Below are 24108 nucleotides of genomic sequence, written 5' to 3' on the forward strand. Positions count from 1 at the left end.
AGAAGGCTGGTTTCTCGCATAGTTTCCCTGACCATGACTTGATCGCAGCTTGCATTTGACCACACGTTTCTGGCGGGTAAATTGCAAGGGAGCTCTGATGTCTGGTGCTTACACTTCGGACTTTGCTCTGCTTAATGACACATTCTGGGTCGATCTGCTGGTAGGTTGTATATACATCAGGCTATTGACCGATTGCACTGATTTGTTAACATCTTTATGCCAGAGCCAACGAGATGTCTCGGCACAAGTACCGATCAACTTTGTAGCACGGCCTTCGATTGCGCTTACTGCGGCATGTTTCGGTGATAATAGCTACAATGGAGATGCCGCATCCTTATGCCTATCGGATCTTTTGACGGTTGGATATTTCCGATTCATCATAGATGTATACTGGTCTCATCAGAATCTGCAATGGCTTCTTTGCCCGGTTTCATTTCCAACATCAAATGCGTCGAATGGTTCCGAATATACGCTAGGGAGTTATACATGCTCAAACTCGTTTAGCATCACCACGCTTCTAGACGTCCTAAACAATTATATTCAGGATACCAACTCGGAATTGGAGTCTACGTTTCTTCATGTCATTATCAATATGCATGCGGCAGCCGATTCTGATAATCCCGACGGGCCCGCACCATCTTTATCTGCCGCCAGTCTCCCATCGGAATCCTCATTGCTAGGAACAGTAGCAGATAAAGTGATGGGCTCATATATATACACCCCGCCAGAACTCGCACAAGAGCGAAGAGATCTCAACAAGTCATGGTTTCACGATACCAAGATGTGGACGACAGTCCTGAGCGACTATTTTACTACAGTTAACGATGCTCATGGAGTACAAAGTACCCCGGACGGGTGGCCCTGTGAATCTTACTTGATTAACAAAGCGTCTAAACGTTTGTTATTTGGACGGGGCTCTGTCGATCCTCAACTGCAAAGCTATAACTTCACCGGCGACGATGCATTTATCTTCCCGTCCGACGACGTGGAAGATATTATCTCGGTCTCTAATACACCGGATGGAAGTGGACTACAGTCCGGGTGTTTCTTCAATCCTCGAAACACGAATCTTCAGAATGTGAACAACTCTTGGGCGCTGGCCAGTGTAAACACGTCGTACTCTTCCTTCCTATTGCAGAACTACACATCTTGCGGCATTTCTCCTTTGGTAAATGAGACGCTATACGGACAAACAGCCGACGCCAATATTGATCCGTATCGGAATTTGTCCATGTCAGCTACGTGGTCATGGGCTGTGGGCGAGCCTCGCAACGCTACCAGTCTTCCCGGATACACTGAACTTACTGACACCAGTGAAGTGCTCCGATGCGCGATGATGGATCCTTCTTCAGGAGGACACTGGCGTGCTGGAAATTGCTCAGACGAGTATAGAGCAGCATGTCGCGTTACCAATGAACCTTACTTATGGACACTATCCGAGGACACGCATTCCTTTTCAGGCTCATCGAATGCCTGCCCTTCGAATTCCTTTTTTGACGTGCCGCGCACTGGACTAGAAAATACATACTTTTACCATCAAGCCGTATCAGAGGTGGGCAGCACATCGGCTAGCGAGCCGATTTGGGTAAACCTGAACTCTATGGATGTTGAATACTGCTGGGTTCTCGGAGGCGCCAACGCGACTTGTATATATACCGAGGGTTCAAATGATGTTGGACACCGAACTATTCTCGTTCCTACCATCGCGGCCATTATCATATTAACCATCACGGCTTCTACCATTTTTGTGAAGTGTAATTCCAACCGAAGGATTTCTCGAAGGAAAAGAGTCAATGAGGGTTGGGAGTATGAAGGTGTTCCATCATGACGATGTCGCATCAACTATCCAGGCATATACCGTGATACTATTGGCTGTTTTGTACATTTAACAATATTAGAAAGAAAAGAAAAGAAAAACCACATCATTTGACATCGCCAACCGTTTTACCATTCATTGTATTCTGGGATACTAACCGGATGCGGACAGCTGCCGATAAGGGTCACATGATACCCCGCGAAGGCAAATGAACTCATCGCATTGTGCCCTCTCGAGAATCCCAGAAGTATCGTTCCCTCCCACTCATTGTTGGCTCAGACACGGCAGCCTACCCATCAAAAATCATCAAATGGCTCCAGACCTCAACTCTCTCCCTCCATCTCGATCATCCACTTCATCCCCGCTACAACCACGCACCAACAGCACATGGTCAACAGCTGCCATTGAAGCACACCACAGTAACGGAAATAATCCTCAAGCACCATCTCCAAGATCATCCAGTGCCGCGCCCACAATGAATAACATCTCAACCGACTTGTCGCACCGCTCGTCCCTCAGCAGTAGCCTCCGCAGCTCGTCGCATAGCAACAGACCCTCGGTTTCAGAAGGCCGTCGACGATCAGGTATTGGGATGCATTTGAATCTGAATGATCCAAACCCGTTGGGTGCTGATAATCATCATCATGAGCACCGCTCGCCATCATTCAGCAACTTTTTCCGCACTGCTAGTCCTACGAGCTTGGGAGGTAGTCCAATTATTGGGATTGGTGACCCCCACCACCAACGAGCACCGTCGCTAGGAGAGCTACACCAAGAGCTTGAACAGGAACAAGAGGCACAAGTGGTATGCTCTCGAACAGGCCATTATGATGATGATTCTTTCGCTTACAGTATTTACAGAACAGATTACTCCAAATGATTCGACAACAGCAAGTTCAGCTACAGCAACTACAGCAACAGCAACAGAACCAGCCATCGAACTCTGGAACAGCCATCGTCGATGATATTACGCCAAGCTCTGAACGTTCACAATCCTTTCCAACAGTCCCACCGCTCCCAACACCAGGCTCTCGCTCGATGCAGCAAGTACAATCATCTTTTTCCACTCGCCGAGGATCACGAGCATCAGAAACAATGTCGCCCAGATTGAGTGCTGTGCCACACTCCGCACAGTCCAGCCCAGCCATAGACCCGGTACACAGCAGCGTTGGTTCTGAGTGGTCCATTCTGGGTGGCGGAAATGAAGCGGCAATACCTTCATCGTCGGCTCGCCGCAGCAGCCGCGACGAAAGCGTATTTTATCAGGCTGAAGCTGCAATGTTGACTCGGGAGAACCAAATGCTTCAAATGCGGATACGGGAGCTTGAGCGTCAGCTTAATGAGTTGTCTTCAGCAGCAAACAATAACGATCATGGCAGTGGTGGTGGTGCTTCTACTGGTGAGACTGTCGCTGCTGTGTCTGAAGCTGAGGGGCCAGAAAAGACTTGACTTGGATTACATTCATGAAAAAGGAAAAGAACAAATGAATGATTGCACACCTGATCTTCTTGCGATTTGATTGATTTATCGATTATATTTCACCAACAGAGGAAGATGAGGGTGCTTTCTCATTAAACCTGACAAAGCGTCAAATCAACTCTAGTCTTGTCATGCACATCTGCATGCACGCTAACTCACATGCATGTGCATATGTGCCTGTGCACACTCAAAATGTATTTCTATTACCTGCCAGCTCCTTGAATGGCATAATTCTTGACTAATGACATGCAAAAATGTGTTTATGTTCTCTATTCATGTTCATAATCAACCGACTACCTGGAACTTGTTACATGATTGATGTAGCTAGCATAAGCAATAAATCAATATCTAGGTAGTTCATTTAGATTTTCGCCTGAAAGTTAGTCAACATAGTGAGACTCTTTATTTACACCCTCAGACTGCGATACCCAGAGATGTCTCCATGCCGCCAAATGTCACTGAGTCCAACTGCTGCGTTGTCTGTGAGAGCAGGGAGTGTAGGAGATGCTGCCCTCGCATCAGTGATGGTATCGGATGGATATCTGCGCCGAGAGACAGCCATACCTCTGGCAACCGCTTACCCCATATTGCTGCTCAGCAGATTTGTATCTACGAACATCTGAGAGAGTCACGGTATTTGTTTTCTATCCGACCAGCTTTTCAACCCATTTCTCACCGATAGAGTTACGTTCCTCGAAGAAGCAATGAGCTCTCGTCTCATGCCGAGGTAGAAGAAGCCGCAGCGGTATCAGTTACAGCCTGCGCCTGCACCATACTAGCAATTGCAGTTACTGGAGCGTCGGCAATCTTCTAGCCTACATAGGCTTGCATGCGTAAGTCTGCACCTTAAAAATAATTTGAAGCCCTAGTTTGAGCCAACTGAATTGATAGATTTTTAGGAATAAACGAGGGGCTTTACTCGCGCTTCTTGTCAGCACTTTGATTCTCCTCCATTCCAGTTCTTTGCGTCTGGGAGCTTGCGACCACTTACGACTAGTCTGCAACTTATCCAGAGGGCTTTGTGGTGGCCACATTGCTTTACGTAACCTCTTTGCGATCGCCATTGTTAGAGAAAGTGCTCATCCAGATAAGGAGCTTATCTTGTCGGACTTCATTGCGTTCGTCCAGGGGATGCGCAATCGCTTCAGGTTTTGTAGAGCAATACCCACAGTAGGAGATGAACGCGGTTTTCATGAAGGGAGTTACGGCACCGCCAAATAACATAATTTATTTCTCATGGTAGGAATCCTGACTGGTGTCTCGAGCATTAGCACACTTAGTTTTTGAGGAGAGGTATGTATGCATGGTGGGGTTCAACAGAGAGAAAAGGAGTAGGTCAAAGGTCCAGACAGAGCCCGAGCCCCGCAGATTCTTAGAACTTTTTGCAACTTCTAAATTAGATTAAGTAACTAGCTACTAGCACCGAAGAAAAGATTCTATGTAAATGGTAAACATTATCGGCATAGATTATAGCTCATATTAGCAATGAATAATCCTCTACCCCAGCCCTGGGCGAACAGTACGGCCCCACTAGGTATATGTAGCATGCAGCGGCCCGTCTTTTAGCGCTCCACGGTGGGTCCCGAAAACCCATGCATCAGCGAGACAGCAACAGCATGCCCAGTAGATAATCAAGAATGCATACGTATCCACTCATCCTCGACCAACTCCTTAGCAGAGCTATGCCTCTTCGTCCTCTTGTCCCTCAAGAGTAGTCTCGCGCTTCTCGAGCGGGGCTTGTTTTTTCAATAGTAGCTTTTCAGCGAGCAAGTCACCTAGAGAATTGATAGATAGATAGTAGATAGATCTTAATTAACATTTTTTTTTGAACTGTGAGTATCATGCCTTGATCAGAGAAGAATTTGTTCCTTAACTTCCCCTGATCCGGCAGACTATTCAGTGGGGGCCCGAGGAGTTTAATCATCTCAGCGAGATGGGCTCGACTTCGATATCTCTGGAACTCAGGATCTTGCCAGGTGAACAAGGAGCCGCCTTCCAAGATATCCCAGATCCAAACCTAACTTTCAGCGCATGATAACAATAATAATAATAATGGTGAATGCTCATGTCATACCATACGTCCCACATTCCATATATCAACACTATACGTCCAGGAAGCTTCCAGGATAACTTCCGGCGCGATATAAATATTCGGCTGAATGAAGTCACAGCGATACTTGTCTCCGGCCATGGCAGATCTAAAATCGCACAAGACTGGGTACCCCGGATCTTTAGGCATTCTCTAATCGCGAGACATGTAGACTGTTCTACTTGTTCTACCATTGCTATCTTCTATATCCTTGCGTGGTACAGGTCGTTGGAGTTTCATCTTCTCAAAGTCGGTGAAGACATTGTCGTCGATGCCGAACATTATGTTATCAGCTTTAATATTTAGGACGTAGAAGTAAGCAGAGAAGAAACGAAAGTAGGGAGAGAAAACGAACCAGCACGTACAACCCGACACTCCGTATGCAGAAAGTCCAATGCCTGAAACACGCGCCGTAAGACCCACAGCCACGACAGCTGAAGGCAGCCTCTCGACCGGATTACAGCGCAAAAAGGCCAGCACTCTGCCACAACGGCGGGTGCACAAGACATCGGTTCCTGTCTTCATGTCCCTGTTTGTCAAACGTGTCGAGCAACGTTCTAACAGCGCCGCAGCCAGAATGACCCATTGGGGACTGCTCTATACGTGTGTACATGTTGAGCTCGTTATCCACATGCGTGCCAATGGACGAAGTCTGCGTGCACGAATATTTTGAGCATGACATAGCGACAGCCGCTACAATTGTGCAATTAGCAAGCCGGAATTTTTTTTTTTTTTTTTCTGTAGATCTTAACGGTACCTGGGGTTGATCACCTACTCCATATCCAGCGCAATCCACGCAGTAGAGGTAGATCCAAAGCCTAATTTACCCACGACTTGGTATCGCTCTTGGACAACCTCCCCTATTCCGGTGGGATAGTCCCGGGACGCGATGTAGTCTGGCAGGATCTCTTCTTCGATTTTGTGGTAGTCAGGGATGCGGACGAAGTTCGCGCTAGGCAGGAAATTGAGTGGTTTCCATCGTCGTCCGAGAGACCGCAGAAGGGATTAGAGCATGTCTTTTTACTTTAGAAGAAAACATTTATGCTAGACCGCATCTATCAATAACCTTCGTGCCCAAAATAATTAAAGAGACGTTGGTTGAGGCGGCAGATCCGAAGGGGTCCCGTTACTAGCTAGCTAGCTTACTTCGTGTCGATGATGAGTTTATACACGGGCTCGTAGCCCTATGAGAAATCATCGCAATTCTTATCTACATACAGAATCTAACTCCTCAATATGAACATCACAATAATCAGATTTTATAGCTTGGCCTTCTCCTTCTCAGACAATAGATCGGGCATCAACAACTCGCGGACCTCCAGCGCGGCTTCATTAAGATAGAAACTCATGCGCTCTGCGCCGAGTCTCTTGCACACAATGTTGAATTGAAGACTATACGGGTTAGTCGGTATTTTGTTTGGAGGAGGTAAATAAGAAACTCACCTATCCTCGTTGATCATATATGCGATGCCAAACCCATCATCAATGACTTGGCTCCATCCATATCCATTAAAGTACTCTGAGCTCAGCTGCGATGTCGACAGGTACCATGATCCGCTGTATGCATAGACTGGGTCTTCATAAAGTGCAGGGAGTTTCTCGCCCTCTTTCAAGAGTTTCTTCAAACCGAATAGATGTCGGTCAACACCCTTGCCGTCACTAGCTTCCACGGTGTATTTTGTGTGCTGTGCAAGAGCTGCACGGAAAAGCTTGATGACTTCCTCCCGGGGAACCTCTGGGTCGTGGTGGGCACGACAGAAAGCAACACTTTCGTCTGATACTGAACGTATTGTCTCTGTTCTACCCTCCTGGAACTTACGGGTCGAGGCTGACTCGTACGTAGGTCTGTTGACGCCGTACATCTTGTAGTAAGCAAGTTGAATAAGCATTTGTATATACGCATCAGGACTGCATTTGAATTTTTTAATAAGTCCTTTGCCATATGCCTGGAATGCCTGGACCCGCAACTCGTGGGCAGCAATATGAGAGCGGTGTTCTTGGTGTGCCTCGTTAATAGCCTTTTCGACTTCCAAGTTGAGCTCAAAGTTGATGGGTGCCGGCGGTGGTAGAGTAGATCGGACAGAAGTATTGTCGTAATCCAATTTGTTGCCGAAAATGAGACTGTTCACGTAGTCGTTTAGTCGCTGAGTTGGCATGCCGTCCATCATACTATGTTCGCCCGTGAAACCGGCAGTACCGTTGTCATTGATGATGAACTGAAGGGGCTTATCAAACCAACGGTTGCAACCATCACCATGCCAATATTGATGTGCTCGCTCTTCAAGTGTGACGGGGGCAGCATTATCCAAGCATACCAAGAAAGCCGAAGATTCAATGTCCTTCAAAGCCTTCGCATTAGCCGGACTGGCCTCGATTAGCTTCGCACGGGCCGCAGTCCAATGGTCACGGTTTGCTGCAGTCAAAACACCGACCGGGGCAACAGGGTGCTCAGCACGTTCATATATGCGCTCAAACTGCTTCTGCAATTCAGCACTGGTGAGTTCTTGGCCATCGACGACTATAGGTACTTTGAAAAACTGATTCTTGCGGACAACCGTGATATGTTCGTTCTCCCTAGGAGCATATTTCTGTGGATAGTCCGCACCTTCAGCGGGTATACGAGAGCAATTAAACATATACTGCAGCGAGCTCATGGCGATAGGCAATTTCCGCAGATAGTCAGGTTCTAGCGTTCCATCGACCAACTGGCGCCTGAAATGGAGGGCCGATAAAGCAACCGTTGCGGCACGAGCAGCGGGGTTGCGACGTTTACGGTCGTCACGGTAGGAGTAGAAGTACGAAACATAAGGGACAACGGGGTCTCTGTAGCCAAGATAGGCAGAATAATTCCACCACTCGCTGAGCCAATTATTGATCTTTGGGTCATCGCGACGAGCAAGCAGTCTCTGCTGCAGCGGCTCTCCCTCGCCGCCTGGCTTGATAAAGTCATGCACTGCCTTGGAGGTCCGCTCGAACTCGGCAGCCGAAAGCAATGGATGAACGGATTTCAAGTAGCGACGACCAGTCTCTTCGAGAGATGGGACGGGAAGCTTGGGAAGGGAGTCTTCGAATCGGAGGGTCTTTCCTTTGGATAAATCCTCGACAAAGCCTGTTTCGCTAAAGGTCAGATACATTCACATGCTTGGAACTCACGCAACGCTCACCTTCTGGAACCGACGACTGCTTTCGCCGCTGAGGAGCCATGGCTAATATCTAAAGAATTCCTGTCAGCAACGACACAAAAACTTGACGATATATAGTTCTTACAGGAGAAGTTCTGTTCGGTAGTCGTAAAGCAGCGGCACGTCCGAAGGATGGTGAGACAAGACTTCGTCGCGCGGAAGCCAGCAACATCCCCTCGACTAACGACAGAGTAGCTCAGAGAAAGTTGGGAGAAAAAGAGAGAGAGAGAGAGAGAGCGCGCGTATAGTCAATAATAAAGACAGCAAAAAGGGGGTATCAAGAGGCACAGCAGGAGGCAGAGTCAGTCACAAGCAACGAAGCAGCCGTTACTTAGGAAGGAGCAGCTATCGGCGGTTGTCCCCCACAGCCGCGCCTTCCAGATTAACCTCGGCTGCCGGCTGCACCAGACCGTCGGTTTATGCACGCTTTGTTATTATTGCATAACTAACCACCGCATGTTCTGATGCCACGGGCCGACGTCTTTCCTCGGCTGCTTCCAGATTCGACGTCATTTATGGCCTAGCAGATGAAGAAGAGGATTATAGTACTACTATGTTTATTTACTAGGAGTACAGCCTCAAATATCCAAAAGATAAATAACAACAAAACAACTCCGTCCCATGGACAAACGCTTCCGTTGCTCCGTAGATATGGATACATACATAGATCATGATACAGGCTGCATCGCGGCTGATGCAGGGGTTTGACTAGTAACTCTGTCGGTGTTCTCGCCTAGCAACGCGCCTGGAGCACCTCGCATCCGTAAAAGACCTGGCCCTGTGCAAATTCGCCCGGTTTGCATCATGTTGCGCAGACGCTTTCGCCGTGCCGCTCCACTGCGCTCCTCGCCTCGTGTTGATCCTTCGTCCACCCATTCGATGCGCTCAATTTTGTAGCTCATGCCATCATGTCTACCTTCCCAGGCTCTAGACTTGATCCCGAACATAAGACTCGACTCGTAGCGCTCCAGTCGCGGCAGAATGAGCAAGGTGATGTGCAAATCTTTGTTTGCCGGAGGCACGGGCGGGATCGTCGGTTTCCCTGACGATGATGCGTCCGTGGCAGGCTGTGGGGCATGATGATAATCACTCTTAATCTCGAGGTCGAGCATCGAGATATCAACATCTTCGCCCCATTCCCCGCGGATATATCCTGAGTGAATAGCTGCTGCCACTGGGTCTGAATCGTCGGTATATACCCCAGTTCCCCACAGCGCTCGGCGCGCGCAAATCTCTTCTCGGTGGCTCGAATCAATACGAAAACGAGGCACACGCACTGTGAACGTGCAGTTCTCTTTTCCTTCAAAGCGAGGGATGGGCACCGGAGTGCTGGTGTATCCGAACTTTTGACTTTCCACCGAAGAATTTGCACTTGGCACCCCGATGCGGGGAGCATACAACGTTGAACCAAGATGATGTCGCGGCAGTTTAGCGACGCTTTTTAACAATGGCTCAATGTTGACTGAAGTTCGGGCCTCCCGTAAAGAGAAAGGTGCTGGAATAGAGGTAACATTTGAAGACACGCCACGAGGCACATTGTGATGATGATGGTGGTGGTGATGGTGGTGCGCTGAAGCGGCATTTGCTAAGGAGTTTATCGAATCAGTGGGCGCTACCGCTTTAGGTAAAACACTCGTTGGTCCAGCGAGCATACGTGATGAAGCACCGTCATCTTCATTCTTGTATCGGTGGTGATGATGACTGTAGATATTTAAAATTAGCCCCTTCCACCTCAATGAAACATTCCAAGAGAGCAACAATACATACTGGTGATGATGGTGATGGACATGCCGTCCGCGACGAGAGCCACCTCGAGCCGACACACTCCGGAAATACTGCGCCTGCTCAATTCCTTCGCCCTGAATTTCTTCGTCCTTTGAGCTCCTCTTTCTACCGCCGAGGGTGACTGCACCGCGACCATTTTTAACATCATCCACTTGCTCGGGTTGGCCGTTAATACTGTCTCGTTTGAATGGACTAGGGGTCATGGGTGTGGAGGGTCCGCTTCCCGTTGAGCTAGAAGCACCGGTGCCCACGCCACTACCAATACCTGCAAATACCCTGCCTAGCTCCCCTTTGATTCCAGGCTCGCCAGCTGGGCCAATAAACTGGGCTTGAGCTCCTTGTACGGCCTGCGGCAGTGGTGACGCACGGCCAGCACGCTTGCCATCCGCTGCTAGCCCAAGCAGATTTCGGTGCTGCATCAAATCATCACTGCCCTTCCGATGTTGTTCGTCGGATGGTGCCGAGCCTGGAACGCCGATCGATGGCTGACTTGCCGAAGGTATTGAAGTCACTAGAAGTGGACGAGATTGTGTCTGGGATTTTCCTGGAAACGGTTGCTCGTGAGGTGGTGTTGGCTGTTCCTGACGAGAATTAAGGGAGAAGCTCGAGTGTGGCGGGGCGGATGTCGGGCCATTGCGCGAAGCCCCTAATTGCGAGCCAAGGGATTTTGTGTAGCTTTGAATAGCACCAAAGCCAAACCCGGATCCTGGTTCAGAGGAAGTTGTGAAACGCCGAGTTTCGGGGGACGGAGGCTGACTTCTTCCAGTTTCCCATGACTGGTGGTTATGGGCTCGGTCAGAGTCCCGTTCACCGGGATGAGTTCCATATCTACCATGCAGCATTCCTAAAGATGATTTGTGATCCGCATCATGCAGAGAATTTCGTTCCCTTTCCCTTTCCCTTTCCATCTCTCTTTCTCGCGCCAACTGTTCCTCTCTAGCCCTGTCCGAGTAAATTCCACCGTATCGTAGAGGTTGACGGGCTTCGTGATCGGCGTAGGAGGCATGACGTTGCGCGTTTCCGAAAAGCCCATCACTTAACACTCGAGAACGAGGACTATATGCGGTAGGTCGGGTATCTTCATGTTGTGGTTGGCTATTAGGGCGTTGAATAGAACCGTTGCCACTCACTCTGCGGGAGTGGGCGAAGGAGAGATCGGAAGAAGTAATATGAGGGGATTTCTGTGAACTTGAACCTTTTTCGGGGTATTGTGAGAACGAACTCCTCCCGAAGCCAAGTTTTGTTGATTCTGATGATAAGCCACCGGAGTCGGATCTCGAGGACTGTCGGGAGAAAGCGTCCTTACCATACGGTTTGTCCGGGGTCTGTGAGCGACCCAGAAGTGGATTGTCGACAGAGGATGCCGGCCGTGCGGGAGCTGTAGGAGGCGACATCGCTCCCGCAGAGGGGCGCGAGGCTCCAAAAGCAGAGGTCGATACGGATGGTCGAGAAAACAGTGAGGTTGGATGATCGCGGGTGGGCCGATCGGGATCTGACCCGAGCATTGAAGAAATGGACATGCTGCTGCCAGGGCGATGTGTCGGTATTAGGCCTTGATCACGAGAAAAAAGATTTTGTGACGTGTGAGATAGAGATCCGGATGTGTTCCGGGACGGATACGGTTGTGGAGGCGACGGAGGAGGCATCTGACGATGGCTCAGAGGTTGTGCGGAAGACGCTTCTAAGTTTGCTATGCCCGACCAGTCAGCAGTAGCTCAAGTATAGTTGAACGAACAATATTAAATGTGGGAGGAAAAAAGAAGAAAAGCGTCAAAAAAAAAGGGCGGATAGCGGAATGTTGGCAGCAGCCTCACCATTACTGGTTGGCTTGCGACTCCGATTACGGATCGAAGATAAGAAGAAGCTCTCGTGTTCACGTGGAGAAGACACACGCCGCATAGTCCACGCTACAAAAGAGGAGGCGACAAATCTGAGTGCGTATGAGGGGCGGTCATTGTTCAATGATGGGCAGAAAAGGGAGCGCAATGGATGGCAGGGGAAGGAACAGCCCGAATGCGTGTTGGCCTGAGGTTTGGTACACAACCTTGTGGCTTATGAGAGTCCGTGCGCGCGCTAGTGCTAAGCGGGCTAGGACGAGAGCTGACCCAAAGAGGCTAGCGCTCCCGTGATCGATGGCATTTTGATCATCGCTCGGCCCTTTTGCCGATGATCAATCACGGTGATGGGCATGGGAGAACGGAGCTATGTGGCAGCAATGTCAAGGCAGGGCTGTACAAAGATCGCAGAGGAGGCTTTTGTGTTGTCATCCCATAAAATGCGATGAATATAGAAGCCATCTGCTGTCCTGTCTGGTCCAGTTACACAGCTTGCGTAACATGGATCCTTCACCCTAGTGCATGCATCTGCCAGTAGTAGCCAGGAACCACTCCGCTGACTGCGGAAATAGTTCGACCGTGAAGTAAAAATAAAAACAGGCACAAGTAAACAAAGAGAATAGCGGGAAAAGCGGGAAGGGCGCAGGTGAAAAGAGCTAAACCAAATTCAAACAGAGAAAAAGGGAAAAAGGAGTAGAGAGAAAAAAAAGAAAAAAAAGGAAAGAAAATAGCATTTTTCCTTACCCTCTCGATGAAACACACTTTCTTTCCCAAAAAATCCATTATGTTTGGCGGGCGAAGCAACAGCAGAGTGTTTTGCGGCGTCAGATTGCATTGCGCCGAAACGCGTAGGTGATGTCGACCGAGTCTGAGACCTCATATCTGGATTGTACGATTGTGAAGACATGTAGCCAAACGCGGACGCGGTGCGAGACGGTTCGCTCTCCTGTCGATGTAGGGCGTCGTAAGGCGCATGCGCTCGTGCGTCTGTTCGCGAAACATACTGGGGGGAGTGTTGAGGAGCGGTGCTGAAGAGTGACGGGCGAGGAAACGGTGGATGGGGGACAGAAGGCGGCCGGGACTCCATGTTATTGTTTTCATGGGGTATACTTGAACGTGCTAGATGTGAGAGTAAGAGCGATCGTGCCCTGGCAGGATGCGGAGGAAAAAAGCGCACGATCACACGAGCCACCTATTGATTTGGAACGGCGCGGAATGCGAGAGGCAGCGACGAAGGAAAAGACGAAAACAACGACTATCGGTGCCAGGAGAAGTCGCAGTAATATGGGGAGGATACTGGGGGTGGTAGCAAGGGAGAGAGGAGGAGGAATAGAAGAGCTGCAGCTGGTGGTATAGTGTAGGATGGCAGCAGGCTCACCGTCCGTTGGGTGAAAACACACAAAAGCGAGTGTGGAGAAACAACAGATTTAGCCCGCATGGAAAGAATGGGGTCCGGGTGGGCCCGCTGCGTCTTAGCTGTAATATATTACAGCCACGGCCAGCCAGCATGCGGATCCCGCGCTGTAATTTACGTAATGCGCGAAACGCACTCAGTGTCGATTCTTCCGCCTTATCAGATCTGATGCTTCGACTTTCACCGTAAAAGTCTGCACGTCCAAGTTCTGGCGCCGACGCAGCAAACTAGCCTGCTAGTGCTAGACGCTAGACACTTGACTATGCCGAAGGTCGCTAACTGGCTAGTTAACTGACTTACAATGTCCTTGTATTAATAATATGCTGCCACATCCGACCGCCCTTTGTTATGTGCCATGCTGTGCAGGCTGTTACCAAGCCCTTCGTCATTTAACCTCACTCGACTCAGTCGCCGCCTCCCATCACGCGTGATAGGGCAGCAGTTGCTTAATTCTTCCTTTATTGAACAGCTTCTGGTAAACACGCGCCCGATGTGTGCCCAAGGGGACGAGCTCGGAATGACGGTCAGCGTGACCTGGTCCTACTCAACCACCTCGCACAAGCCCGGTAAACCGGTTATAGCACGTCATTTCGATAGTTGTGCTTGGAAGGGCTTCCATACTTGCAGAGCTAGCTTGGACTTTGGACTAACGTACAGTTAGGCCATCTGAACAACCATATCTTCATATCTTTCAATGCTTCTGTGGCATGTTCCCCAGACTGAGCAGATGCATACCAAACTAGGGCACTAAAGCCTGTGTAGGAAACCAGCTCCGCACATGCCAGCCATATTGAGTCAGCAATTTCCCTACCGGATGACGAGGACCTTTTCATAACTCTAGCATGTGGGCAATGTTATATTGTAAACTAATACCCAACTAACTAATGTAGTTTATTTAATAAAAAAAAGGTTGGCCAGCTGCATCAAATAAGGGTTAGGGTTACTCTATCACCTTATCAGCGCTATCTCTAGTGGCCCGTGCACTTTATCACGATGCGACAGCGTGGAACAACAAATCCCCAACTCTCCGCTACAGCCTCACCAAAATTCGCTCTTTCTATGCTACTAGCGAAATGATATCTCACTATATTCCATAGAATATAGATTCTTGAAGAATTGAACATTCTCTCTCCATGTCAATCAACACCCAACTACGAATTCCCACCATCTGGAATGTCTGACAGTTCTGACACTGAGACCATGCCCCTTCCTCTGCCTGGGAGCCCTGGTTCGTCATGGGCTGTTTTTCGAGAGAGATTCAAAACTCTATTCCATGATGCAGATCCTCGTGTCTGCACTGCTTTCTGGCTCTTTGGTATATAGCTCCCACTCCCGTTGCTTGTGATCGCGTGACGCTACGAAGGACTCGGTATATCTTGTATACAAAATTCAGACTAATTTTGCTCGCTGCGCCAACTCCTAGGCTTGATTAACAACGTCCTCTATGTTATCATACTCTCGGCCGCGCTTGATCTCGTTGGCTCCGGTTTTCCAAAAGGCGTGGTACTCCTGGCGGACGTCGTACCGTCCTTTGCGACGAAATTGACCGCCCCTTATTTCATCCATCTCATTCCATATTCGGCAAGGGTCATAATTCTCGTGGGGCTGTCTGTTCTCGGGATGCTTATTATATCCCTGACACCTGCCCACACCGATGGCGGATCGATTGCAACCAAGCTAGCAGGCGTAGTCCTCGCGAGTCTTTCGAGTGGCGCTGGGGAACTTAGCTTTCTCGGCCTGACACACTTCTATGGCAGATTCAGTCTTGCAGCTTGGGGCAGTGGGACCGGCGCAGCAGGACTGGTTGGTGCCGGAGCCTATGCTATCGCTACAACTTCCTTCGGCCTAAGCGTGAAGGCTACATTGCTAGGGTCGGCTTGTTTGCCGGTTATCATGCTTGTGAGCTTCTTTGTAGTCCTGCCCCTGGGCCCACTGCGTCATCTATCTCGCGAGGCATCTGAATACCAAGCCATTGCCGACGAAAGTAACGACTTCGAAGAGGAGGCCGAGGCGCGCCAGGTAGATCACGAGCATGACATCAATGAACGAGATGGCTTGTTAGATCCTCCGAGGAATTCCAGGTCGTATGCGAAGGCTATTGTGGCCAGCAGATCTTCTGATAAATGGGCCTTGTTCCGGGAGAATCTGAACCGCTCCAAACGACTTTTTATTCCATTGTAAGTCTACACTCTGAAAGAAGCAAAGAACAAAACGTTCTCTCTTAGTCTTATATATTTTTCTGACTTTTTCCCCCTAGCATGGTCCCCCTTCTTCTAGTCTATATTGCGGAATATACCATTAACCAGGGTGTTACACCCACCCTCCTCTTTCCATTGGAAGAGACACCATTCGAGCAATATCGAGCATTTTACCCAACATACAACGCAATCTACCAAATGGGAGTTTTCATCTCACGGTCCTCCACCCCATTCTTCCGCATCCATAACCTATATCTTCCATCCTTCTTACAAGTCGCCAACCTAACGTTTTTAACTCTTCACGCTCTATTCAACTTTATCCCCAATGTATACCTCATCTTTGTAGTTATATTCTGGGAAGGGCTACTTGGTGGTTTGGTCTACGTGAATACTTTTGCGGAGATTACCGATCGTGTTCCACCTGCTGAACGAGAATTCTCCCTGGCTGCGACTACTGTAAGCGATTCAGCTGGAATTTGTATTGCTGGGTTTCTGGGAATGGCTTTTGAAGTGTGGCTGTGTCGATGGCAGGTCTCTCATGGAAGGGAATATTGCACGATGTCCTAGAAAAAACAATGGTTGACAACACTTGTAAAGCTAGGAGGCACCTAAACTATCGATCTACATCAGTCACATGCTGTGATCATCAGTTATACAGGGATATATATATATATAGATAGATAGATAGTTAGTTGAAATTGATATCCTGACAACGACCCCTGTCCCTGAGATTCTAGCCCTAGTAACATCTACAGTCAAGGCGGGGAAGACACCGGAAACAGCGGCACACTGTACCGTCCGAAAAGCCGAGCTATACTTAGATGTAAATCATAAAAGCGAATCCTAAGTCGGTTAGACGGTCTCCTAGACACTTGTCATGTCTAAATCCTTGATGCAACTCTGCTCCCCTCCTTTGCGAAGTCTGCCTGGAATCACATTATATACTCCGTACTCCGCATGGAGATTGCGGGACGACTATAGCAAATGACCAAGAACAGCTTGGGCTAAGGAAGCTGACTGATGTATAAGAAGCACCTTGAAATTTGTAGTAAAAACATTCATAGTTGCTTGGCAAAGTCTGGCAAATGCCTCGTCGTGTGCAACACTACACCAAGCCCTAACCGAAAAGTATCCCTGAATACATAGGAAGGTTACCTGCCTAGGACGTTTGCTACAGCGCATCTGTTAGATATTTTGTAATGCGGGGTTCGCTGCACAATCTCTTGGCTTCTACTACTTATCTTGCATGTTGTCCTCGAAACTGTCTGGGTTACTCGCTTGCCAGCCGGGTTTTCCGATTATATCCATGGATATTTTTTATTGTATGATGCATGGACATTTCCTGCATGGCGGAGCAACTACTTAACCAGGCGGGTTGCATGGTAGCATAATTGTGTTGTTATAGCATTGGGATCGAGTGGTAGTATAAATATGACCTGGCGATGCGTGAGGGTTGCGAAAAAAAATCACCCTCAGCTTACAGCTACCAAGTTAGTTTAGTCAATGACTGACGGAAAAAATTATGGCTTTCATTGACTATTCTTTGCACCTCATCTGGGTCTTCCTAGTTGGTCTTGGAGTGCTTATTTTCTTCTTCCTCTGGTCGTACTTTGTAACATACAGCCATCTCCGCAGTATTCCTGGACGATTCCCATCTCAGTTCACCAATGCTTGGGCGTTCTACCACTCATACATTGGCAATTCTGTTCAAAGTACTCACAGGCTGCACGAGGAAAAGGGCAAGGTAGTACGTATCCAACCGAACCATGTGAGCATCGCCGATGACCGCGCCATTCCGTTGATATATGGCCACGGCAAGAATTTCCATAAATCGTGAGTACTCCTTACTTTTCGCCTATTGTAGGCTAATACTCTAATGACTATATCGTCAGAGAATTTTATGACGCATTTCCTGCCGACAAAGACTCAGCGACCATGTTCGCTTCTCGTGATCCAGCCGAGCATACCTATAAACGCCGACTGCTGGCACACGCGTTTTCCTCCAATGCTTTGGCTCAGCTGGAACCATTGATTTACAGACATGTCGAGTTGTTTCTGAAGAAACTTGACAGGTTCACCGGACAGCCTCTTGAAGGTGATGGCATAGGCGATAAGGCTAACGATCGGACCCCCTTTAACGTTGTCGACTGGATGCACTACCTCACATTCGACGTCATTAGTGACCTTTCCTTTGGTAAACCGCTCAAAATGCTGGAGAATGAAGCAGATCTAGCAGAAATAAAAGTATCGCCCGGCAGCCCTCCTGTTTATGCTAAGGCAATCGATGCCCTTGATCATCGAGCACGAGCTACCACTGCTCTTGGACGAATGCCATACCTTAAGCCATATATTGCATATCTGTTTCCTACTGCTCGCTTCAGGGACTCGGCCAAAGGATTGGCCCAATTAACTGGACTGGCTTCCACCCAAGTGGCAGAACGACTTGATAATCCTCCACCTGAAGAGCGTATAGATCTTCTGACTCGTGCCATCGAGAAACAAGACCGAGATGTTGAGGGCAACATAATTGACAGACGTGAATTAGTCATTGTGGCTTTCACGCAACTCATCGCTGGTAGCGATACGACCTCTAACAGTCTTAGTTCCATCGTATACTATGTCTCCAAGGCATCGCAAGTCATGAAGAAATTGCAAGAAGAGCTCGACGCCGCCATCCCCGACGATGTTCTTGTCCCCACCCACGACATGGTGCGCAACCTGCCTTATCTCAACAGTGTTATCAAAGAGGCCCTGCGACATTACAGTCTGATTGGACTCGGCTTACCACGCGCACAAAATGTCAAATGTGGACACGGCCTGACATTTGAAGGACACTACTTCCCACCAGGCACAACTCTGAGCGTGCCATCATACACAATCCATCACTCGCAGGAAATCTGGGGCCCGGATTCATGGGAATTCAAACCTGAGCGTTGGGAGTCTGTCACGGAGAGACAGAAGAATGCCTTTCTCCCCTTTAGTACGGGTCCTCGTGCTTGTATTGGACGGAACTTGGCTGAGATGGAGATGAAGATTGTGACCGCTGCATTTTTCAAAAGGTATACCAGTGAATGCCACAAGGAGATGGCTGTGTTTGAGGGCCTGCTGAGGAAGCCGCTGCCCATGCCGACCACGATTAGACGTAGGGCATGATTGCTTCGTATTCCGAGACTATTGCTACAGTTATCTTTTATCTGTAACTCATTATTTTGCTTTGTTTGGGCACTTTTGGGTCGTCACCCTAGCCCTAGCCCTAATCGTCTTTGGATTACCCCATGTGGTTAGTTCACATGCGTCACTTTCACATGCAAATAACTTCGAGAATTTCAGTGTATGGCATGCGAAGTTATATATGGAACAGATGCAAGGGATCCGGGAAAGTAGGATTTGTTCTTACTCATATCTGCTGATCTGTTTTATTTATTTTTTTTATTTTCTTCATAAATCTCCATAAAAATTTACCAAGGCAGGAGATATACCAACATAGTTGCATCCTGAAGTGCCAACCATCAGCCCCAGGTGTTGCATGTGATCGACAGCTGGTCTCAATGCTACCCCGTGGCTCATTTTCTCGCAATCATTTAATGCTCGGTGATTCTAGCGACACATAAGTATAGCCCGTATTCATGTATATAAACTATGATTACACTTGCTGAGGATTGAAGGCGTGAAAATGATTGGTTTGCTATATATTCCCCAGCTGATATTGACTACAAACTGACCAGCAGACAGACCACGTCCTCGGTCGACCTTCCACTCAGTTCCGAAAGATCCAGGTTCTCGCCGTGGTTTCTTTCTGGTTTTCATACCTTGTCAGGTGCGTGTGCACAGCAGTTTCTGAGCAGGAGGAGGAGAAGAAGAAGCAGCATTAGATTTTCAAACTAACGCAAGTTGATCTCTAGAGGAGACAGCCATGGCCCACCAGGACTGCGTCTGCTCTCCAGCAGACTTCGAGATCGTCTCACGCCATGGCAGACAATGGTAATCACCGTCCTGTGGCTCTACGTCGCCCGAAATTTCGCAAAGATCATGGGCTTCGAAAGCCCCGAGCCACTGGCAAACCTCTATTCTCGATCATATTTCCGCGCCACCTGGATTACCACTGCTCTCGACGCCGGGTTCTGGACCGCGATGAAGATCAGGCCTAAGTGGTTGAAGGATATTGCTTCCATCGCTTTTAGTGTCTACTATCTGATTGCGGCAGAGCAGGCAGATGAAAAAGTTCGCCGTGTGCGAGCAACAATAACCCTAGAGCATCTGCGTGTGTCATGGAACAAAGCCACTACGCCGTACTTGTCCTTTGCCAACGGGCTTCTGCGTCCGAGGTATATGAATTACGCGCCACGGCAAATCAGGATTCCCCGTCCGCGAGGGTCTTCATATAGAGAACCAGTTAATGCATGGCTTTATTTTAACGGCACACTGGCCGAGTTGCGTGAGCAAACGCAACTTGTTTTGGATGTTCCAGGCGGTGGATACGTCGCAATGACTCCTAGGTCGGCAGACGACAGACTTTTGGCTTGGGCTGGCCGGACTGGCGTGCCCATTTTGAGCTTGGACTATCAAAAGGCGCCCGAGTATCCGTATCCATATGCGTTGAACGAGTGTTTTGATGTTTATCGCTCCATTGTGTTGAGCAGAGGCCGCTGTGCTGGTCTCAAAGGCCAGAGTCGACCTCACATCGTCGTTTCCGGGGACAGTGCCGGTGGTAACCTGGCCACGGGCATGACGATTATGATCCTGCAGTCTGGAAGAGGCGAAACTCGCAAGTGGCTTGGTGAGCTTCCGCTTCCAACACCGGATGGTCTTGTCTTGATGTATCCGTCACTGGATTTGAATATCGGCAGCTGGATGACGGAAGAGCAGATGTCTCTAATCCAGGACAGAGGCATGCGGAAAACAAATGAGAGCGTATTAAGGAGGAAGAGTGAAGACTACAGTCGTCTTACACCTAAGCCTTCACGTTCATTCTCTTCCAAGGCGTCTTCTGGACGCGCTAATCAACAAGAAGAAGAAGAACAACAACAAGAGTCACCATCATCAACATCCCCAATAAAGGATTATTTCAGCATTCGCCATCATAAGGAACCGCAAAATTCCGGGACAGTAGATGCAGCAGGTTTGTCATCTCAGCTCGCTGCCGCTGTCAGCAATCAGCCAACACAGATCAAAACCCGATTAGCTGTATCCTCCATGATTTCGTACTTTGGAGACCGCGTGCTGACACCGGAAATGATGCGTGCAATGATCATTCTATATATTGGCCCGCACAACCGTCCTGATTTCAAGACAGATTTCCTTCTATCACCAGTCCTAGCTCCTGATGCTATCCTCGCCGCTTTCCCAAAAACATATTTCATAACCGGTGAGCGAGACCCGTTAGTCGATGATACTGTCATATTCGCTGGGCGAATAAGACAAGCTAAGCTCCAACGCTTCCGTGAACGACAGGACTTGGGACTGGAAAAGTCGCAGCTCGAATTCAATGAAAAGGAGCACGTGGAAGTGAACCTGATACCTGGCATATCGCATGGATTTGTCAATTTCCCCGGAATCTTCCCTGACGGTAGGCGACATATCCATAAATGTGCAAGGTGGATTGTCGATTTGTTGGAACAGGCTGCTGAGAAGGAACTCAGGGCTTCTTCTCCTTCTGTTTTTGCGGCTGGCGCTTCTGATTTCAAAAGCAGCAGCAGCAGCAAGGCTTTACTGAGTCAAGAAAGATTATCCCTTGAGGCTCAAGAGGCTGAAGATCGGATAGCAGATGGTGCTCGGGAAAGCAGGCGCAGTTCTTTCGCAGAATCATCAGCAGACGAAGATCATCCTCTGGAAATGAACTTAACAAAATTTACGCCTATTAAACTGACACAGAAAGAGGATCCTGGCATCGCTGCTGTTGAACGGTCATCTTCCATTAAAAGGCGCAATAATGACAACCTAGCCACGAGTTCGACAGAGAAAAAAATAAACTCGACGAAAGAATCAACTTTCCTCTCGAACAACGCGATTATAAAGAAGTCACCAGCAGCACCAAAACGCACAAATAATAGCTTCGCAAACCGCCGTCGCCCTTCATCATTGAGCATCACCAAATCTTCAACTAACAGCAACACACCACTTTCTTTTCTACCGTTGCTGAAATCAGTGAATTCGAGTAAGGCAGTCCCCAGAAATGGCGTAGCTGGTGATGATGCTGGCAACGATGATAATGATAATGACGATGACGACGACGGTTCCAAGAGTTTTGCCTCTTCCGAGAATGGGACGACGCTCACTCGTTTACCGAGTGAGGAAGACTTGATAGGCAGACGGATGAATGGGCTGGCAGGTGGATTGATGGGGTTGGGAGAGGGTGCACGAACGCCTTGAGCAATCGATTTGATATATTGGAGCAGAAACGCATCACGAAAGGATATGTATACCATATACGGATCCGTGTATGTTTTAGGGATGCTGTGCTCTGACCATGTCAAGGACGCGAATGCAGTGTCTAGGATTTTGATCAGGTTTAGATATCGGTTAATGTACATTTTTTCAATGTTTTCTAGGTATCCATTAGCTACCTGATATACCACTCTATGTATCAATAAACGCTACATGAATCTTATGCAGACGCTGATATTTCCAACGTTCTTCTTTTTTTTGTACTTATGCTTCACCAGCAAAAACAGCCTCAAAACTCTCCCGCAGAATCCTCAGACCAGTCTGGATCTGCTCGTCCGTAATATTCAGCGACGGCACAAAGCGCAGACATCCGTCACCAGCAGTGATAATCAACAAACCGCGCTGTCGTGCAGCGGTCAAGACATCATTGGCCTTGGAGGCGTACTTCTCGGATAACTGGACACCCAGAATCAAACCCAGACCACGGATCTCAGAGATGATGTCTGGGTACTTTTCTTGAAGAGCCTTGAATCCAGAAACGAACTGCGACGACTTGAGTTCTACACCATTCTGGAGCTCCGAAGCCGCCAGTCGATCGACAATGTGGTGCGCCACACGACAGGCGAGCGGATTCCCACCGAACGTGGTGCCGTGATCGCCCGTCTTGATGGCCGAGGAAACCTTCTCCGTGACGATAGTTGCGCCTATGGGGATACCGTTACCGAGAGCTTTGGCTGTTGTCATTATATCCGGATGAGCAGCTGATTTGCTGCCGTCTTTAGGAGCAAATGCGGGATTTCCATGCGCCCAGAGCGTTCCTGTGCGAGATAGACCGCATTGGATCTCGTCGTAGATGAGCACGGCTCCGACTTGGTCACATCGTTCGCGCAGAGCAATCAAGAATTCGGGTGTGGCAACATTGACACCGCCTTCGCCTTGAATTGGCTCAATTATAACACCGCATGTCTTATCTGTGACTAGGGACTCTAGCTGCTCGATATCGTTGTATGTGCCGTACTTGAATCCTGGAATCATTGGAGAGAAGGGTGTTTGATACTTCGGGTTTGGTGTAGCTGAAAGTGCACCCATTGTTCGTCCGTGGAAGGAGCCGTAGAAAGAAACGAATTCATGTTTCTCGCCAGTACTATCAAGAGTCTTGCCCACCTTGCGAGCGAATTTGATAGCAGCCTCATTGGCCTCTGTGCCTGAATTACAGATGAAGACCTGATGTGCATCTCGCATAGCGCCAGACTCAAGAGTCGAGTCAATCAACGACTTGCTGAGTGCTCCTGTCCAAGGGTTGTGATATAGATTCGAGGCATGGATCAGCGTTTCTGACTGCTCCGAGATCACTTTTGCGATTTCCGGGTCGCAGTGGCCGAGCGCATTCACTGCGATACCGGCTGTGAGGTCGAGAAATCGTCGATTGTCCATATCCCATAGATAGCATCCTTGGCCCTTAACGAAGACAGGGTTTGGTCGGACATATGTAGGCACCATATAGGGAGTTCGATCATTCAGAAACGCTGCAGTGGTCGACTCTGGGCCGGGATCGGGTGTGGGTAGGGAATTCTCTTTCTGCAATTGCGGTGGTCAATATATAACGAATATAAAAACAACAGCTTGGTCTTACTAATGTCCGCGGTTTGGCATCTCGAGGTAAGCTAGCTATTGACGACGTCGAGCTGAATGTGCGTGCTGTGAACGAAGGCTGCACAGTCTTCAACGAATGCAGGCGGCGCGCCGCCGCTCGAAGAGTCATTTTGCGACTTATTTGCACTGCTTGAAATAGATAGGTTGGTATACAAATCTGGAATTGTACAGAGGCAAACGCAGAGAAAAGAACAGCAGTTGAGCTTTATGAGTCAATTGGACGAGAGAAAAATAAAATAACTCGGAGTGTGACTCGACGGGTTGACCGAAAAT

At 48.7% G+C, this 24108-nt stretch overlaps 7 protein-coding genes across 7 annotated transcripts, besides 1 other annotated feature; 4 read left to right on the forward strand and 3 right to left on the reverse strand.

Annotated features, from left to right (window-relative positions):
- Positions 1-97: 97 nt before the first annotated feature.
- Positions 98-1828, forward strand: UA08_02948 (hypothetical protein; the record flags this gene model as incomplete). The annotated part of the gene is made up of 2 exons (XM_020265046.1): positions 98-160; positions 224-1828. 2 exons carry the CDS (start codon positions 98-100, stop codon positions 1826-1828), a joined length of 1668 nt encoding a protein of 555 aa, XP_020122678.1.
- Positions 1829-2126: 298 nt separating this feature from the next.
- UA08_02949 (hypothetical protein) lies at positions 2127-3265 on the forward strand (the record flags this gene model as incomplete). Its single annotated transcript, XM_020265047.1, has 2 exons — positions 2127-2621; positions 2678-3265. 2 exons carry the CDS (start codon positions 2127-2129, stop codon positions 3263-3265), a joined length of 1083 nt encoding a protein of 360 aa, XP_020122673.1.
- A 2890-nt stretch (positions 3266-6155) lies between these two features.
- UA08_02950 (hypothetical protein) lies at positions 6156-8588 on the reverse strand (the record flags this gene model as incomplete). The annotated part of the gene is made up of 6 exons (XM_020265049.1): positions 6156-6336; positions 6531-6568; positions 6701-6776; positions 6828-7158; positions 7204-8493; positions 8549-8588. 6 exons carry the CDS (start codon positions 8586-8588, stop codon positions 6156-6158), a joined length of 1956 nt encoding a protein of 651 aa, XP_020122672.1.
- Positions 8589-9234: 646 nt separating this feature from the next.
- On the reverse strand, positions 9235-13273 carry UA08_02951 (hypothetical protein; the record flags this gene model as incomplete). The annotated part of the gene is made up of 3 exons (XM_020265050.1): positions 9235-10267; positions 10334-12041; positions 12949-13273. 3 exons carry the CDS (start codon positions 13271-13273, stop codon positions 9235-9237), a joined length of 3066 nt encoding a protein of 1021 aa, XP_020122192.1.
- Positions 13274-14800: 1527 nt separating this feature from the next.
- UA08_02952 (Protein btn1) lies at positions 14801-16645 on the forward strand (the record flags this gene model as incomplete). The annotated part of the gene is made up of 5 exons (XM_020265051.1): positions 14801-14828; positions 14883-14915; positions 15024-15777; positions 15858-16254; positions 16487-16645. The coding sequence occupies 5 exons, from the start codon at positions 14801-14803 to the stop codon at positions 16643-16645; spliced, it is 1371 nt and encodes a 456-aa protein (XP_020122193.1).
- A 675-nt stretch (positions 16646-17320) lies between these two features.
- On the forward strand, positions 17321-22167 carry UA08_02953 (hypothetical protein; the record flags this gene model as incomplete). The annotated part of the gene is made up of 4 exons (XM_020265052.1): positions 17321-17631; positions 17691-18940; positions 19531-19615; positions 19701-22167. The coding sequence occupies 4 exons, from the start codon at positions 17321-17323 to the stop codon at positions 22165-22167; spliced, it is 4113 nt and encodes a 1370-aa protein (XP_020122194.1).
- Positions 21985-22030: a repeat region (Identified by RepeatMasker using a combination of RepBase library and repeat library created with RepeatScout).
- A 279-nt stretch (positions 22168-22446) lies between the features above and the next one.
- UA08_02954 (Acetylornithine aminotransferase, mitochondrial) lies at positions 22447-23944 on the reverse strand (the record flags this gene model as incomplete). The annotated part of the gene is made up of 2 exons (XM_020265053.1): positions 22447-23760; positions 23816-23944. 2 exons carry the CDS (start codon positions 23942-23944, stop codon positions 22447-22449), a joined length of 1443 nt encoding a protein of 480 aa, XP_020122195.1.
- Positions 23945-24108: the final 164 nt, after the last annotated feature.

The sequence above is a fragment of the Talaromyces atroroseus genome (assembly GCF_001907595.1).
Source record: "Talaromyces atroroseus strain IBT 11181 chromosome Unknown scaffold_2, whole genome shotgun sequence".
Lineage (NCBI taxonomy): Eukaryota > Fungi > Ascomycota > Eurotiomycetes > Eurotiales > Trichocomaceae > Talaromyces > Talaromyces atroroseus.